Here is an 18,414-nt window from a genome sequence, read left to right as displayed (position 1 = left end):
CTCAGCTTCTCCTGCTGCAGGGAAACCGCGCTCAGGTGCTTCCTAACGCCAGGGCCCCCAGCGCCGCCCCCAGCGGTGACTGCAATCCGCACGTGCCACCCCTGGGCGCCAGGCTTGTCTCATTTTTGGTGGTGTCCAGAAGGGGTCCAAGCAGAGCCGTCCGGTCCATCGGAGGGACCAGGACAACCGCCCTGGGCCCCATGCTTTGGGGGGGGGGGCGTGCTTCAGGGGGACGTGGGGTCCAGGGCCGCCTGGGGGGCCAGCAAGGGGCCTGGCTCCGTTTTTTGGGACTGACTGAGTGGGAAACCAACTTTCACCACTATCCACTGCTTAGGTCCTGATCCAGTGACTCACTGAAGTCTGCCTGTGGTGCCATTGAAGTCAATGGGACAACTCCTGTGTTGAAACACTTTGCTGGACCCAAGCTTAGGATCTGATTTTTCTAAGCCTAAGAACAGACTTTTAAGACGTTATTTGTGAAACCTGGGGATGACTCTGGGGAGTGGACTTCGTACCCGAATGTTTAACGACGTTAGTTATAAATACTCTGATTGGCACGTCTTCAACACCACACTCCCCTAGGTGACGATGTACATGGGCCTGTGTTGGCTCAAACAGCCTCTTGCAAAGGACATTCGTTCGCCCCCTCGCCGGGCTCGCTTCCCTCCCGTTTGGCAAACAGGGCTGGGCGTGTAACTCTGCGGACGGGGCCCACAGGGCTGGTGCATGCTGCATTGCCTTTGTCTGGGTCCAGCTCGAACCCCAACAGCCGAGCTCAGTGACGGAGCAGTGGGTTTGTCTTTCTTTTCCAGAACCCGGCAATCGTGGGGAAATCCAGGCCGATGGCCCATCCTGCGTCAGCAGGGGAGAGGGCACAGCCGCCCAGAGCAGCCCATGGAGCAATGCCCGCCAGGAGGGCCTCGCGCCCAGAGTGCCGGCCGGGGGAGGGCGGATTGGCTAAACACAGGTGGGCTTCGAGAAACCGTCCACACTGCGCAATGCCAGTGTGCTGAGCTGGTTACGGGATAGCACCACGCCAGGCCTCTGCCAGGGTGACACCTTCTGGGCCACGGGGGTTACTGACTGGGACTGCACCACGCTGCCCAAGCACTGGCTCCGCAGCTCCCATTGGCTAGGAACCATGACCAATGGAAGCTGCAGGGGCGGCGCGCAGAGCCCCCTGGCCACCCCTCCACCTAGGAGCCGGAGGAACATGTCTCCGTTTCCCAGGAGCCACCTGAGGTCAGTACTGTCTGGAGACTGCACCCCAACCGCCCTTCTGCACTCCAACCCCTGCCTCAGTCCTGAGCCCCCTCCCGCATGCAAACTCCCTACCAGAGCCCACACCCCAACCCCCTTCCCCAGCCCACATCCTGAACCCCTCATTTCTGGCCCCATCCCCTAGCCCAGAGCCCCCTCCTGCACCCCAACCCCCTCATCCCCGGCCCCACCCCAGAGCCTGCACCACCAGGCAGAGCCCTCACCCCCTCCCGCACCCCAACCCCCTGCCCCAGCCAGGTGAAAATGAGCAAGTGAGTGAGGTTGGGGGAGAGCGAGCAGGGGATGGCATGAGCAAGGGCGGGGCCTCGGCGAAGGGGTGGTCAGTTTTCTGTGATTAGAAAGTTGGCAACCCTCGCCCAGTCACTGGTGTTTGACTTAAGCATCTTCCAGCAGGAGAGCAGGGCTGGCTCCACTCAGTAAAAGCTGGAGATCCAGGGCCCCTGGACAAGCAAATGGCTCACCCGACCCCCCACCACACAACCACGCCAGCTGCCGTCAGGTCATTCCACGTTTTATTCCCCCCCCTGCACATACAGCGTGACAAGGAGCTCTACGTGGCCTGGGGCGCACGCTCCAGGCCGGCCAGGCTCAGCGGAGTCGCTAGCGTTACGTACGAAGGACTTGGAAGAGGCCGCAGAGCTTGGCACGCCAACGCATCGTCTGACTTGACCCTGCAGCACCCCCCATTGGTGCCTAGTGGGACTGCAGGTGAGTGGGGCAGGGAACGTCCTCATTCAATGGCTCCCCTTGGGAGTGAGCATGCACATGGAGGACATTCAAACCATGGTAGAAGCTTTTCTATAGCCTTGAAATGATCCCCTCCCTGCCCCTCTGCGGGTCTGGCCTGGAACAGCTGCATGTCATTGGTGGCTGCAGCTTGGAGCCAGGTGCAATTGGCTTAATGGGCAGGGGAGTGCGTGGCCCCGGCTCCCCCCCACCCAGCCCTGCGTTGACCTATCACCCCATCCCATGCACAAACGTAACTTGCTCTAAGTGTCGAGACGTGGGGTATAGTGGTAGTAGCTTTGTCAGGCTATTAGATTGAAACATGGTTGGCGAACACAAATAATTGGGGGCTTTAGGCTTTGCCTGTCTCCGCGGGAAAGGCTGGATTTTAGTCATGCTAAAGCCGGTCTTTTAGCTAATGTGCTTCCAGTCTGAGAAAGTAACCCCAGGTCGTGAGTTCTGGTTTCTGCAAGGCCCCCTTTTGCAATCAGGGGGTCTTGGAGTCTGGCAGTTTGGTAACCAGGCGGTACCTAGATAGTTCAGCTGTACGGATGTATAGGGATTGTTAAGAAATGATCCATGCAAATGATCAATGTTAACGAGCGGCAGTTTGGTTGTGGACACCAGGCACGGATAATGGACAGGGACAAACCTTAGCTGGCCCCAGAAAGGGACTGAATACGGATCTGCAGCCCAGTCGTTACCGAAAGGATGGGTCTAAAACGTTTCCCATTCATCTCGTTCGTGCAGCTGCGTGATTACGTGTCAGTGGGCTACCTCAGGGCTTGAAATCCTTTGGCCTTTATGGAGCTTTGTGCTCGTTAGTTATAACAAGGCATGTGCTCCTTGGGGGTCTGACTAATTGTGTCCCCTGGTGTGAACTGAGCCAGTGCCCTATGCCAGAGGGCCCCAACCTTTTCCGTGGGGCGGGCGCCGGATGACTAGCCGCCGAGGACCGTGGCCGCCGGACAAGCAGCCGCCGAAATGCCGCCGTGAAGTGGCAACGTCAAGGGGCATCGCTGCCAAAATGCCGAATTTCGGCGGTAGCGCTTCTTGACGTTGCTGCTTCTCGGCGGCATTTCGGCAGCTGCTTTTCCGGCAGCCAGTAGGTGGGCGCATATGGATGCCATGGCGCCCGCGGGCACCGCGTTGGGGACCCCTGCCCTATGCAAAGGGAAAGGTCTGCGTAGCCCAGTTTGGGAAGGACCTGAGCTCATCACGATCGCCGGGGTGGGGTCAATCCACAAACATTCTAAGTGGGAGAAATCGACAGCCTGGTTCTGACATGGGGACAGGATGTGATAGACACAGAGGCCTGGGTGTAGCACTGGCGTCTATTTGTTGCCCCCTGCCTCTCCTGCCCGCCTCACACCCCTTGCAGCCACAGCCCCCAGAGAGGCCAGCCCAGCCCGCTCTGGACGATCTTGGCCCAGAAGGGATGTGAGCTGGGGCTGACAGACTGATTCCACCGAGAGCCTTGGGAGGAAGGGAAAAGACGGCACAGGGTCTCTGTCCCCACTGGTATCTCCGCGCGGCCGTGACAGGAGCCGTAAATTGCACCAGCACCTTGGGCGATGGGCCCACTGGGGCTCAGACCAACCGTGTGCATGCGGGGGGATGCACAACAGGGGGGTCTCGCTGCTCCTCCCTGGGGCGTTTGCGTTGCCGCGTTTGCAGTGCATTTCTCAGTGCACCCTTCCAGCTGCTGCTCTGTGCCCCGGGGCCGCTCGCCTCTGAACGGGGTGACCTTGACCTGACAGCCAGCCCCACTCACAGCGATTAGGAGGGTCTCGCGGCATGGGCCAGAGTCAGCCGGACGCATGGGGCCCCCACTGCCGATTGCCTTGGAGCGTGAGCAGCCTTGGACCCATCACCGCCCATCTTGGAGGCAGCAAAGCGTTCGCAGGCTGGGGGCGAGCGAGGGGCCCGCTGGGCCGACTCAGCCAGGAGCGCAGCGGCAGCCAGCGCCAGCTTCCTCCTCCGGGCTTGGGATACTCCTCACACGCCAGCTGCCTCATTACCTACACCCAGGCCGGGCACGCGTCTCTGGGTCCGATGAGCCTCGCCCTGGCACGCTGGAGGTCGAAGGTCGTCTGTGGGGCGTTGCTGCTTTGCTGGCCCCTCTGGACAGCTCCGGTTCGGCCCCTTCCCGCCCTGCCAGTGGCAAGTCACCTGATCGAGTGTGGAGGGGGCCCGGCCCCAGCCAGCTCTGCCTTCCCATCTGCCAAGCCCCCGGGGGCTGCTCCCAGCCGGCGCCGCTAGCTCATGCTGCTGGATGAAAGGCTGCTTGCTGCGCAGGGTGGAGAGGGAACGGCAGGGTTAGAATTCAACCAATGGTATCGGCTCCAGGCCTGATCCTGCAACCGAGGGGTGGGGAGGCCTCTTGTGTTGCAGGATTGGGCCCACACAGTAGCACTGTAACTATAGGGGGTGGCTAGAGCGGGGGGAAGGGGGTAATAAAATCCTGCAAGTGGGGGAGAGGGTAAAACGGTGCTGGCGCCTCGTTCCAGCTCCGCAGCGGGACACAGACCAGGGTGGTCTGAAGGCGCTAACCGGGGCTGTGTCTGGGTGGGGGTGGCATTTCCAGCGCTGCACTCTTCCTCCAGCTGATGTGAAACCACGAGTGCTGCAGTGATACACCCAAGCGCCCGTTTCTCTCTGGCCTCCAGCTCCCCTGTGGCAGTGAGTTCCACAGCTCACACACGAAGAGCTCAGCTCTATGAAAGCGTCTCATACACCAGCGGTTCTCAACACGGGGCCCGCGAACCCTTTCAGGGGGCCGCAGGGCCCCACGGATAAAACCCAGAGCTCAAGCCCCAGCACCTCCCATGGGGCTGAAGCCAGGAGCTGTGGGGTTGAAGCCCCGATCCCCAGTGCCCCCCATGGGGCTGAAGCCCTGAGCCCATGGGCAGAGTTGAGGGTACATAGGGGCGCCCGGCGGGCTAGTGCAGGAGCCCACTTCACTCAGAGATCTGGTGTCCCAAAGGTGATACGGGCTTGGCGGCTTCTGCTTGACCCTGGCAGACGTTTGTCCGTATCCCAAACCCCTGCCCACAGCGTGGAGCAGAGCAGGCACCAGTGCTCACGAGGCCTAGGCTGGAAGAGCGGGGCAGCGGATGCAGGTGAGGATTGCGGGGTAACAGCGGAGTTGGCGGGGATCGGACTGGACAGATGGGCACTGAAGTGCACCGACAGAGCTGTGTGTGCAGAATTTCCCACACTTGTCCGCGCTACGCTCCAAGTTCCTCACTTAGCCAAGTCACCGCAGAACAAAAATGAGTCTCTCCTGATGCGCCAGCGCGGAGAGCCTGTGGCGAACAGCTGGCAGAGGGCGAGGACATAGCGAGAAGCAGAGCGATTCCACGCACGGGGCCAGACCTCAACTGTCCTCCCTCCAGCCTCTCCAGCCCAGGGCCTCCCACTCCGTGTGGGCTCCTGTCAGTCGCTCGCTAGCCCGCGTCTGTTTCACAGAGGGACAAGGACAGACCCGTGCCCGCCAGCTCCTCGCACACTGACCTGGCGAAGCTGAGTCGCGACTCACCGTCAGCAGCACCTCCTGGTTATCGGCCAGCGCCTGCTTGGCTAAGTAGCGCTCTCGCTTGATCTTCAGCTCCAGCGACCCCGGGACGTCGGGCACCAGCCAGTCGATGAGGCGCAGGAAGAAAAAGACAACGTGCTGATGGGGCGGGGGGAGCGGAGGGGAAAGCGGCGAGGAGAGGCAAGGACAAACGGACAGACAGTGAGAAGCAGGGACAGGCGGCCGAAGAGAGCGGCAGCGAGGATAAAGGCACATGGAAAACAAGAAGAAAGGACGAGGTTCAGAGAGGCTCCATTCGAAATGGCCCAGCTGTCTCTACCCTGTTAGTCATGGCCAGAGGGGAAGGCTGGCCCAGTGGTTAGGGCCCGAACTTGGCACTTAGCCTTGTGGGGCATCAGGGAGTCGTGAGGACAGACACACTGACAACCGTGTGGGGCTCGGGTACTACTGCGCAGATCCCAGCCCTACAGAGCTGTCCACCCAGCCCCACAGAGGGCAGCCGCTGCAAGCCACTGGCCTATTCACTGAGACTGTTTTAAGCAGTAGGCAGGGTGCTGAATGTGGCCTGGACCCAGCCCTGCCTTTCAGGCCACACTGGGCACCACCCATCCCCTCCCTTTGATTCCCAAGTTCCTGGCCCAGCCCAGGTCAGAATCACCCCCAGTCGACGTCTGGCCGCCTTCAACCCCTCCAGGTTTGCCCTCCAACCGAAACTCTGCATTCCCAGAGGTTGGGAGCTTCATACCAAACCGCCAGGGTCCGCTGCTCTGTCGGGCTCCTAATGCTCCGGTCACACACATAACAATAACAGGGTCTCTCGCCAGAGTCCTGGAGCCTCTGCTCCAGCTGGGCTTGGATACGCAGCACCGATTCATCGCCCGAGTGTGTCATGGACAGTCAGGAAAGTGCTGTACAGCCGGCCTCCCTGGCATGGTCCCTGCACCTCTGGAGGGAGCCAGGGAGGGCGGAAAGTCAGGTGATGATGCCAAATAGTTGGGATGGGGCAGGTCCTTGGAAAGGATCCACAGCTCAGGTCTGGTTCGAGCTGGGGTCTCGGGGTGAGGTTTGTGTGTCCAGACTGGCTCCTCTGCCCTTCAATGCAACTCCCCCCCCGGAGGTTTCTGATCCACTTGGAAAGAAATAAACCAGGGTGATGGGCTTGGTCCAGGACCCTAAAGGGACACAGCAGAGAAGAAGGGGCAGCTCAGCCCCTCCCCCCTCGCTCTCAGCTCCCCAGCCTGGCCTGGGTCCAGCCCGGCTGGCAGGGGGGCCGGTGGGAGGATCGCCGAGCCCACGCCTGCACGGTGCCGACCGAGGCTCACCTCAAAAGCGATGATGAAGCCCAGGCGGACGGCCAGTAGCTTCCAGTAGAAGAGGGTGTAGTTCCCATTGGCATCCCGGAAGGCTTTGTACCTGGGCACAGGGGCAGCAGCTTAGGGGGGGCTGGCTCAGTCCCCCACTCATGGGCCTCACCTTGGTGGGTGGGGCGAGGAAAGGTACTTGACTGACAGCTCCCACACTCCAACCCCCCCAAACTAGATCCCCCCGGGGGACAAGCTGGGAGGTCAGGCCCCACGGCCCAGTCAGCCCTGGGTCCCTGCTGACCTGCCAGTGAGTGGCCAGCTGGTGCCAAGGGGGGCGGAGCCTTCCTGGCAGCTGCCCTTTGGGAACTGGACTGAGACCCACCAACCTCATCTCACACAAGCCCCCACCGTGACCCCGTGGTGAACGGCTCCGGACCCAACCCCAGGGAAGCCTCGGAAAACGGGCTTGGTTCTGCTCAGCTGGGGAGAGAAGGGTCTTAACTGCAGCTCCCCATCATCCTCCCCTTTGCCCTCTCCCCAGCTCCCTGTGCGGTCCCTCCCCTTTCTCCATTGACCCATCCTCCCTCCCACCATCTCCCCCGTCGCCCCTCCCACCACCTCCCCTGCCTGGCACCTGCACAGGGTGTGGTTGCCGGTGGCCAGGTAGCGCGGGGGGGAGTAGGCCAGGGTGAAGTTGACGTAGCCCTGCAGCTGGCTGTCGTGCTCGTACTGGTAGAGGAGCCGGGGCAGGAAGTCCGAGGTGAAGGCGATGAGGAAGGCCTGAGTGCGCAAGGACGAGGGTCAAGGGCGAGTCATCCGGGACGTCCCCCGATCTCCCATCCCCGGGGGTGAGAACAGCACCACCCTGCTGAGCCAGGGTTCCCCGCCGTGGGGTGCACGGGGCTGCCGCGGGGGCGGGGCTGGAGGCTCGGGCCACGGGCTGCCCTGCTGGGAGCGATGGAGGAGAGGAACATGGCTGGCAGGGGGAGGAGAGCGGCCAAGTCAGTGCAGTGTTTCAGGGACCACATAGAGATAGAGGCCTGGAAGGGACCTCGCGAGACCGTCTAGTCCAGTCCCCTGCCCTGAGGCAGGACTAAGTATCATCTGGACCAGCCCTGGCAGGTGTTTGTCCAACCTGCTCTTTAAAACCGCCACTGACCGAGATTCCACATCGTCCCGCCGTCACTTGTTCCACTGCATAACTGCCCCGAGAGCCAGGGAGTTTTCCTAATGTCCGATCTAAGCCCCCCCTTGCTGCAATTTCAGCCCCTTGCTTCTTGTCCTATCCTCAGAGGTTAACGAGAACAATTTATCACCCTCCTTCTTGTCACAACCTTTTACGTGCTTGAAAACTGTCATGTCCCCTCTCAGTCTTCTCTTCTCCAGACTAAACAAACCCAGTTTTTTCAATCTTCCCTCATAGGTCATGTTTTCTAGACCTTTAATCATTTTTGTTGTTCTTCTCTGGGCTTTCTCCAATGTGTCCACACCTTTCCTGAAATGTGGAGCCCAGAATTGGACACAATACTCCAGTTGAGGCCTAATCAGCGCGGAGTAAAGCAGAAGAATTACTTCTCGTGTCTTACTTACAGTATCCCTGCTAATACATCCCAGAATGATGTTAGCGTTTCTTGCACCCATGTTACACTGCTGACTCATATTTAGCTTGTGATCCACTATGACCCCCAGATCCCTTTCTGCAGGACTCCTTCCTAGGCAGTCATTTCCCATTGTGTATGTGTGCAACTGATGGTTCCTTCCTCAGTGCAGTACTTTGCATTTGTCCTTATTGAATTTCATCCTGTTTACTTCAGACCATTTCTCCAGTTTGTCCAGATCATTTTGAATTTTAATCCTGTCCTCCAAAGCACTTGCATCCCCTCCCTGCTTGGTATCATCCGCAAACTTTATAAGTGTACTCTCTATGCCATTCTCTAAATCATTGATGAAGATATTGAACAGAACCGGACACAGAACTGACCCCTGCGGGACCCCACTCATTACGCCCTTCCAGCATGACTGTGAACCACTGATAACGACTCTCTGGGAACGGTTTCCCAACCAGTTCTGCCCCCACCTTATAGCAGGCGATATTACTCTAGTTTGTTTAAGAGATGGTCACATGAGACAGTATCAAAAGCCTAACTAAAGTCGAGCTACACCACATCTACCGCTTCCCCCATCCACACAGCTTGTCACCCTGTCAAAGAACGTTTCTCTCAAGTCACCTAAGACCAGATGGAGGCTGTCAGGTGGCAGAGATCGGAGAGGGGGGATTGGGCACCATAGGGATACATGTGGGAGCCTGGATGGGTGCCACAGGGTGCACCACCGACTCCCAGCCCCTGGAGAAGCACCAGGTGCAGGGAAAACTGGGGCACATGGTACCCGGCTCTGGCAACCTCCTGTCTTCACAGCCCATCCCCACGGCCGACAGGGCACAATCCACCTTCACCTTCACCGGGGCACGGCTCCTTTAGGGCCCTGTGTGCACGGCGCCCACCCCACGCAGCTCATGCCAGGGACAGGCCGGGGGCAGCCCAGGGACAGGCAGCCAGCAGAGGCAGGTAAGAGGGTGCCAGGGAAGCAGCAGGAGGCTGCTCCAAGCAGGGGGCCAGCGGGAATGGAGGCAGGGAGCCAGCAGGGCACGGGAGGGGCAGGGTGAGTCGAGAGAGGACAGGGCATTGGATTGTTCCAGGCCACGGGGGCCGCTCAGTGCCTGGCCTGGGAACGGCCTCCGAGGAGCCGGCTCTGCACTCACGTTGACGACGACAGAGATCTGAGCCAGGACTTCCAGGATGAGGAACCAGACCCCGATGTCCTGGGCGCGGTAGGCCACCGGGCGCCGGTACTCGCACACGAACTTCTGGGCGTCCAGGCGGATCTCCACCCAGTTATTGAGCAGGGCGAAGAGCGGGGCCAGCGGGAAGGCAGCCACGAAGATCGTGATGAACCCAAACTGCAGCACTGCAAGCCCAAGGGAGCAAGGAGTGAGGTGGCCGCTCAGCCAGGGTCTGCTCCCCCATCGCCAGCAGGATCCCATGAAGCGCCCCCTGCTGGGAGAGGCTGGGACTGGAGTACCTGGGCGCTCCCCTCCACAGCCAGCACTTCTGCCCCGTGCCCTACAGCGCCCCCTGCTGCAAACGGCTGGGCGCTCCCCCAGCCAGCGCTCTCTATAGGATGAATAGCTTTTAGTTACAAATCAAACACCTCCCAGGCCTGGCCGCGGCTCTCCCTCCAGCAGCGGCGCTGGGTATACAGCTCCCTGCATTAAGGCTGAAGCTCCAGTGACCTGCGGTCTGGGATTTCCACGCAGGCTGAGCCAGAGTCGCTGGGCACCAGCTGCCAGCGTGTCTCCTCCCCCGGCCGGCTGCGCCCCTCGCTCACCCATCTCCAGGTACTCTTCAAAGAGCCCCTCGCACTCGATCAGCTCGTAGTCCTCCTCCCAGCGCGGGGGCTCCTGGCTGATCTGCGCGCCCCGCACCCTGGCCAGCTTGCGCTTCTGCCGCCAGGCCTTCAGCTTGCTGCAGAGGGGAAGGGGGACAGGGGAGAATCCGTGGGCTGGTTCGTGGCGGGTGTGCGTGGAGGATGGGGGCTGCTTTTATACCAGCCAGAGGGAGGGAGGCACAGAGCCACGTCTTGTATCACACAGGTGCTGTCCAGGGTTTCCCTGCAACCAGCACAGGTGGAACCTACCATCTGCTAGAGCAGTGGGTCAGTGCCAAGAGCCCCCCAGCCTGCCCCGGGCTTGGCAAGAGGAGAAACCGGCACTGGATTTCTGAGCCGTCCGGCTCAGCCCCTAGACCCTCCTTTCCCACCTGACTGTAACCGAATGCCATGGCCTGCCCCCCGCCTTCTGGCTCCTGCCTGGGCGGCCCTGATGGTTCCCAGCCCTAGGGGATGGGGTGTACCCCGATACAACCCCGGTAGCTCCTGGCCTCCTAACACCAAGCTGCCCCCATCGCCGGGCACTCACGGGATGACGAACTCCTGGACGTTGCTGATGATCTGTTTCCCCACCATGATGATGAACAGCTGCTGCGCCAGTTCGATCAGGCACCCCCCGGGGCCGCACTGCGGGAGCCAGGAGAGACAGGAGCACACGGTCACTCAGGCCTGGCCTGGGTTAGCTCAGCAGCTGCCTCGGCCTGCACTTCCCCGGTGCAGAACGACCCAGCCAGCCCCAGCCTTGCGGGAGAGAGACCTGAGCCTCGGGAGGTCCAGCCCCACACGCTCCCAGCACAGGCCAGACCAGCTCCGCGCTGGGATCGCACGGCCTCTCCCCTGGCAGCCCCAGCAGACTCCTAGCATGGGAGCCCCCACCCCGGGGTCCGTCTCGGCCTGGATCCTATCCCTGAGAGCGGCCACTGCCAGGTGCAATGATCTGCCGCGGATGGAATTGTCTGCCTGGCAGCATCAGAGAAGCCCCGCAGGGTCCCTAAGGCTGTTGCGGTGGGACATAACAGGAGTGTCTCCTAAGGGCTGGGCATGCTGAGGACGGGGTGATGGGACCCCAAGGGAGCAGGGAGTGTGGCTGGTAAAGGACAAACCATCAAAGCTCTTTGGAGAGGGGACTGGCTCTTTGTTCTGGGTTTGTATAGCATCTAGCGCCCAGGGGTCCTGGGCCGTAGCTGGGGCTCCAAGAGGCTCCCCGTGGTGTCCCCCACCCCGGAGACTCACCTCCTCGTTCCTCAGGCCGAGCAGTGTACCGTACTGCCCGGGGTACCCCACAAACCTGCGGGGACAGGAGACGCCTGGTCGGTTGTTTCTCTGATCTGCGTCAGGGCAGGCATCGACTGGCTCATTTCTCACAGTGCCTAACCACTGGGACAGACTGCCGAGGGGGGCGGGCTCTCCGTCTCCTCAGGGCTTCAGAGCCAGCCCGGCCATTAGCCAAGCACAATTGCATGCCCAGCACAGGGTGACATCCTCGGGCGACCCAACGGCCCTTTCTGGCTCCGCATCTCCTTGCTCTCACCCAGGCTGTCCCAAAGACAGAGCCCCCGCAGCGCCGGCTGCCCCTCCCCGGAAAGGAGAAGGGGCACGGGAGGGATGTGCGCTGGGTGCAGGGAGCCGACCCTGCCAGGCAGTGAGATAGCTGCAGGCAGGCGCGCTAGCTGGAGGTGCCGAGCTCAGGCAGGGCCGTGTGTGCAGCATCTCTGCAGCAGACACGGGCTGGGATGAGGTCAGGGCGATTCTCCGGGGAGGCTGCTGGACACAGCCAGACCCTGCGGTTCTCTCTGACCCTCAGGCTGACCCACCCGGCCTGCGCTGCCTCCTGTCGCCGCAGGGGGTCTCCCTCAGACCCAGCCTGGATCCACCCACCAAGGAATGGGCCGTGGCAGGGCCCGCCAGTGCTCCCGCCCTGCAGAACCGAAGGCACGTGGGGGCTCCAGAAAGGGGGTCATGCAGCAGCAACTCTTCACTTCCAGCACAGACTCCCCCGCCCCCAGCATGCCAACAAGCATCACGGAGCCCCCAGATCTGGGTGGGTGCCCATCCCAGTCTCCTCTCGGAAGCAGCAACTGCAGCCCAACCCCTTCCCCGCAGGACGGTCGTGCCAGTGACGGGAGAAGGAACCTCACCCGGACCCTCTGTCATGCCACACGTGCTTTCCCTGTGGGGGTCATTCATGACTGTTCTTCAGCCCGGCGGTGGGGCTCTAAGGGCTCCCCCTGGTGGTCGATTTAATCCCTGCACTCCTCCCCCTGTTTGTGGGGGCCAGGCTCAAGGTCAGGGGTTTGAATCCAGGGTGGGTCAGGTTTCTGGTTTGCCAGTTCCCAGCTCCAAAATGATCTCACTTGCGCTCCAGTGACGGGAGACGGAAATCAGGACACCCAGGAGATTTGGGATTTTTTCCACATAAATTTGGCGTTAAATCATCTGCTCGGAAGAATTTCAGCTGCGTCTGGGAGAGCAGGGAGGCAGCGTCTCTGAGCCAGCCAGCCGGCTGGTTGTGCAAAGCCCCTCGGGGATCTGACCTCTTTCAGGTGTGGGGGGGCTTCTAATGTAATCTATGATGTGTTAATAACAACAGAGGATCCTGGCAACCACAGCGAGGACCCACCGGAAGAGGGCAGAGCCGTTTCACGTGGGGCGAGAGGGGGCGATAGATTCAATGGTGTATTCATAAACCTTGCCCGCCTGTGGTTTTTGGGGGGGAATCTCCAAGCCCACAGCTGAACAGTGCATCCATTGTGCAGGGGCATCGGCAGACACATGGCACAGGGATCCCGGGCATGACTGGAGCAGCCAGATGTTCCACAGATGAGTCACATCTGCCTTTTTTGTCCTCCCAGAGCAACCAAATCATTCCTCCCTGGCTGATCACTGAGCACCTTGGCTCCAGTCCCTCCCTACACAGGATGTGATTGAACTGGGGGTTGGCAGGTGGCTCCAAGGGAGGGGATTCCCCTCCCTAGGAAGGGGTGTCAAGAGCCAGCCACCCCTCCCCAGGACCTATCTCCATGGCCAGGTCAGAACGGTGTTTGGAAGACACAGAATTAGGGGTAGCACAACATACCATACAGCCACCCAGCATGCTAACGTGTGCCATGCATAGCACACGCTGCCATATAGGTCATGCATGTGCCGTGTACAGGCGCATGTGCCATCATGTGATACGCTTACAGCTCACGCGAGTGTGCATGCACCGTGTGCACGGTGCCACACACGCTGGGCACGTTTACTGGCGTCATTCGTGGCAGTGCAGTGGAACGCGGTGTGGCTCAGGGACAGAACGTCTCTCGAGTGGCTGCAGCCTCCAGCTCTTCCCACGGAGCCGGTTCCCTTCTACACTGTTCCCCTCCCTCCCTGCCTCAGGGAGGCCCCGGACCAGCCTGCCTCACGTGATCCCCCGTCACCCGGACCCCTCGCACACAGAGCCGGGAGCAGCACGCCATCTCGCACCTGCCTTTGAAGAAGGCCACGTAGAAGGGGGAGGAGTAGAAGTTGACAAACTGGAAGATGAAGACTTTGAAGGTGAAGGCGTCCTCGTGCAGGGTCTGGGTCCGGTGCATCTCTGCGGAGGGGACACAAGGGAACAGCGTCAGCAAGTCACACACGGGCACTGCCCAGGAGATGCCAGACCTTTGCAGAGGTGCAGGGTGCCCCCCAGAGCTCGCTTGAGGTGGCACCATCCAGCCCCAGAAGCCAGAGTAGCCACGCTCCCCCGCACACGCCTCCGGGGCTGGGCCTAGGCTGAGGTCTCTGCAGGACAGTGGGAGCAGCCCGGGGGGAATCCCAGCCGGGCGGCACTGCCAGTGGCTTCTCCTACTCACCCCACCTGGTGAGCTTCTCCGCCAGGGAGGTGTAGACCTGGCTCATGAGGAGGATCAGCGCCAGGTTCACCAGGCTGCTGCTGATGTTCGCTATGTTCCCAGCCTGTAAAACAGCGAGGCAAGTAACGGGTGTCACGGAGTGTGGGGGGACACAAGGCCCTGCACCCCCGGCTTCCTGCGATTCACCATGACTCTCAGCCAGTAAAGCAGAAGGTTTATTTAGACGACAGGAACACAGTCCAAGACAGGTCTTGCAGGCACAGACAACAGGATCCCCTCAGTTAGGTCCATCTTGGGGTCCCAGTGCACCACAGCCCCCTTGGGAGGTCAGAGCCCCGTCTGCCGCCCAGCCATGTCACCAGCCAGCTCTGAACTCTCTCTCCAGCCTTTGTTCAGTTTCCCGGGCAAAGGTGTCACCTGGCCTCTAACCCCTCCCTGGGTTCTCATGTTACATGCTCAGGTATTCTCCCTCGGCCAGTCTCCCATCCCCCAATGCAGACCGTCCTAGCCAACCTCCCGTCAGCATTCATAGACCACAGTAAGAACAGTCCCAGTTTGTCACAACGGGCTTCCCTTCCGCTGGGAGCGTCCTGAGTCTCACCCCTGGCTCCTAGCCAGCGCCAGCTCCTAAAGCAGGTCAGGGTCACAAGTCCCATTTTATAGATGGGGAAACTGAGGCAAAGAGCGGGGCAGTCACCTGCCCCAAGGCAGAGCCGGGAATAGAACCGGGTCTCCTGAGTCCCAGTGCAGTGCACCAGCCCCATAGCCCAGCTGAGCCCTGGCGTAGACCTTCTGGGTGGGCTCCTCTCCAGCGGCTGCACAGAGCTGGCCAGAGCCCCACATGCCCTCCCTAGCCAGGTGCCCAGCAGCTGACTGACAGCGCAGGGTCCAAGCAGGGTCCGTCACCCCAAGCACAGCCGGACCCCAGGGCTGTCCGGGAGGGGGGAGCTCTGAGTCCCCGCAGGGCACAGGACTCACCTGGGTCATGAGAATGGCGTTGCCCGTGTGATACATCACCACGCTGACGATGCCCCGGTACATGATCACGGAGACCAGGAAGATCATCACCACGCACAGCTGGAAGGGGGCAAGGGGAAGCCCAGGCATAAGCAGTGGGAGGTGGGTGGCCTGGCGCTGAACTTGGGGAGCGGACGGCAGGTGGAGCGGGGAGCGCCCCCAGCTGGACTGCTCCACCGTGCCAGCGAGGCGCAGGCTCTGAGCCTCCCGAACTGCCAGCGCCCAGCCCCGGCCTGCCCTGGGCTCGATTCTGTCGTGGGGCTGGGAGAAGTGTGGGGTTTCGGGGGCCCGGGGCTGGTGTCAAACATGGGGGAGGCGTTAGCACCCCCATATGGGTCTCGGCCCAGCTTTGGGGGACACCCTGACATTCCACCAGGCCCCTTTGCCACACTCCTGGCAGAAGGAGCCCATCCGAGGCAGCTGAAGGAGGACAGACGTCCCGTGGAGACGGGCAGTCCATCCTTCCCACCTGCGCCAGGGGCTCCTTTAACGCAGGCATCCGGAGAGTGACCCCTGCTGGGGGAAGCTGGAAGTGACACCAGACCCAGGCGCTGTCCATTCTAATCACCGCCATTCTCTTTGCCACGTCTGTTAACGATCAAAGCCCAAACTGTGGGGCCTCCCTCGCAACGCGCCCATGCTTCCCAGCTCCGCCGGGGTCCCTGCACGCTACGCTGGGGGGCATTGGGGCGGGATAGGGAGCCCTGCGCGCCTAAGCTGCCCCAGGCCAGTGGGGATTAAATTCACTACCACCACGTGGTGGCCATTGCGCTGGCTGGCATGAGATGAGTTTGCTGGGTCTCAGTCCCAGCCAGAGAGGAAGGCTGGCCTGGGACAAGGCCCGGCTAGGAGGCAGCAGAGCATGTTGAGAGCCAGAAGTCTGAGCTCCTGCTAGCAGGAGAGGAGGGAAAAAGACTGGGGACGGGAATTGCCATTGGCACTTTCCTCGCCCTTCTCCGGGGCCTACGAGTTTGATCCCCAGCCAGATGGTTCAAAGAACAGGGCAGTGTCCCACCCGGGCATGTCTCCACCTCTCCCGGGCAGGGGATGTCAGCCCAGGCCACGCCCTCCTCCTTACCATGATGACAATGGCCATGGAGCCCGTCAGGACGCGGGAGAGGCGGTCCTGCTTGGGGAAGTACGGCTCCTTCAGCCCCGTGATGGGGTTCTGCTCCATCCGCGGGGCCATGGCAGCAAACTCGGGCCTGGGTCGCTCCTGCAGGAGGGGAAACGGAGCCAGAGGGGGGTTTAGCCCCCGGTCGCCTGGCATGACTGGTGTGGTTCCCCCTACAGTCTCTGCTGGACAGCTGGGCATCCGCAGGCGTGCCCAGACCCTGCAACCCCCTGGACAAACCTTGCTGAGTTAAGTGTAAGTATCGTGGGAGTTCCCAGCATTACGACTGCCGGTGTTCGTGTCCTATTGTGGGAGGGCAAGTGACTGCTTTTCGGGGGAAACGGGGCTGATGCAAAGGCTGGGAAGCTCACGTGCTTCAGAGAACACTGTAAAAACAAGGGGCCAGACACGCTGAAGTCATTTCCCCAGGAAATGTCTAGGGGGCGGCACCTACTCTGCAAGCTCTCCTTTCGGCGCATCGCCCTGCGTATCGCAGAGACCCAGAGAGGCTAAAGGGGGGACTCACACTTGGGGGGTGCTAGATCTGAGCACAAGCGGCGTGGAAATTGGGAGCCCAGGAGAACCCCCTGGGTGGGGCTGAAGGCCTGATCACCAGCCAGAGCCCTGGTTCGAGTGGGGTGAGCTCTGCTCAGCTGTTTAGCACGTGTGCAGGTTCCTTTATTGGTTAATCGATTTTCTCGGCAATGCTTTTGCCGTACAAATCCATGTGCTTGCTGAGGGAGAGCTGGGTGGTGCCGTATAACTGCCGGCAATGCGCCGTTTGCAGCCTCTGGAGAGAAAGCAAAGTGCCAACGCTGGCCACCCACCAACCTGCTTTTCTGGGCAATAGCACAGCGTAAGAAGGGGGCTTCACAGCCTGGAAATACCCCGGGCAGCAGGGAGAGAGACACGGGTCTCCACCCAAGAGAGGGGACAGCTGGGGAGGAGAAGGGTGGGGGCCCTTGGTGGACTATTGAGGGGGATACAGGTTCAGGTGCCATGAATGGTGCCACCTGCCAACCCAGTGCCACCGCTGGGGGAGTCGGTGCATCGCTGCGCTCGGCCCTGCTCCCGTGTCCGGGATTGGCACCAGTTAATGGTTGGAGGCCTGAAGAGAGAGTCTCCTTAAACTCCTCTGGTCTGTGCCTGTGCTTTGCGGCAGGAGGTCTCGTTCCCTGCAGGGGGAGGCATGTATCTGGCCACAGCCCCCTCTGGCCTCAGGGAGGAGAGGGAAGGATCCCCGACACGCACGCCTGCACCCATCCTGGCCAGCGAGGTGGCCTACGGCAGATGGGCAGAGCCAGCCGCGGTGGATGGACGGTCGTGGGAACCCACCTCCTCCTCTTGGAAGTCCATGCAGTCCCAGTGGTGAGCCAGCGTGGCGCTTTTCCTCTTCCAGTACTCCAGGAAGGTCACGGCCCAGAAGGACATGAAGACGCTGAAGAAAACGGTCCCGGGGTGATCAAACAGGTACCCGACCTGCAGGGGCACAGAGCAGAGGGGCCACACGGCCTCTTCACCAGACACAGAAGCCCTTTTCCCCTGCACAGGCATTTACATCTTCACCGCCTCCATCTCACACCTCTAGCATTGCTCCCTACAGCGCCTCATGCTGGGACTGGAGTAGCCAGGGGCTCCCCTGCAGTCAGAGCTCCCCCCCTCCCCACGAGCACAGCTCTGAGCAGCGTGAGCAGGGGGAGCTCCAAGGTTTTGTGGGCGTCTGTGCAGGGAAAACCCCAAACATGGGGATTTCTCACTGCATCGAGCCGGGCCCCCGTGGGCAGCAGGGTTCTGGGCCCTGCCTGCATCGGCCCCCAAGCAGCCTTCCCTTACCTTAGCCATGGGGCAGATCTCTGAGATGTTCCAGGTCTCACACGTGTCGCAGAGCGGACACATGAGGAACTGGCCTCCGCTCTCGCAGATCTCCTGCCTGGGGAGAGCGAGCACAGGGCTGGGTTAGCGGGGCACGGCTCCTCAGGAGAAACACAGGGCTAGCACTTCACCAACCCCACACCCACTGCATACACGCACATGCATGCACAGGTCCTCACACGCACCGCCACATGTGCACACACATGTAAACATACCAGCACATGCATGTGTCTGCTTCATCCCAGAGAGCCACCCGTCCATCCATCTGTCCATCCATCCACC

At 61.1% G+C, this 18,414-nt stretch overlaps 1 protein-coding gene across 1 annotated transcript in view; it reads right to left on the bottom strand.

Moving 5' to 3' along the window:
* Nucleotides 1-3,186: 3,186 nt before the first annotated feature.
* The window catches only part of LOC112111132 (anoctamin-7), a 25,297-nt gene continuing 10,069 nt past the window's right edge, over nt 3,187-18,414 (bottom strand). The window contains exons 10-23 of the mRNA XM_026659926.2: nt 18,094-18,190; nt 17,596-17,739; nt 16,225-16,362; nt 15,108-15,206; nt 14,130-14,232; nt 13,759-13,870; nt 11,530-11,584; nt 10,826-10,923; nt 10,237-10,373; nt 9,611-9,816; nt 7,484-7,629; nt 6,868-6,958; nt 5,524-5,683; nt 3,187-4,297 (exon numbers count right to left, since the gene is read on the bottom strand). Of these exons, the coding sequence (XP_026515711.1) occupies nt 4,266-4,297; nt 5,524-5,683; nt 6,868-6,958; nt 7,484-7,629; nt 9,611-9,816; nt 10,237-10,373; nt 10,826-10,923; nt 11,530-11,584; nt 13,759-13,870; nt 14,130-14,232; nt 15,108-15,206; nt 16,225-16,362; nt 17,596-17,739; nt 18,094-18,190 (1,618 nt within the window). The 3' untranslated portion in view covers nt 3,187-4,265. The remainder of the gene's footprint in view (nt 4,298-5,523; nt 5,684-6,867; nt 6,959-7,483; nt 7,630-9,610; nt 9,817-10,236; nt 10,374-10,825; nt 10,924-11,529; nt 11,585-13,758; nt 13,871-14,129; nt 14,233-15,107; nt 15,207-16,224; nt 16,363-17,595; nt 17,740-18,093; nt 18,191-18,414) is intronic.

Source organism: Terrapene carolina, unplaced genomic scaffold (genome assembly GCF_002925995.2).
Source record: "Terrapene carolina triunguis isolate 2854851 unplaced genomic scaffold, T_m_triunguis-2.0 Scaffold714, whole genome shotgun sequence".
NCBI classification, from domain to species: domain Eukaryota; kingdom Metazoa; phylum Chordata; order Testudines; family Emydidae; genus Terrapene; species Terrapene triunguis.
Note: the sequence above shows the minus strand (reverse complement) of the source record. Positions and strands in the feature narration are given on the sequence as shown.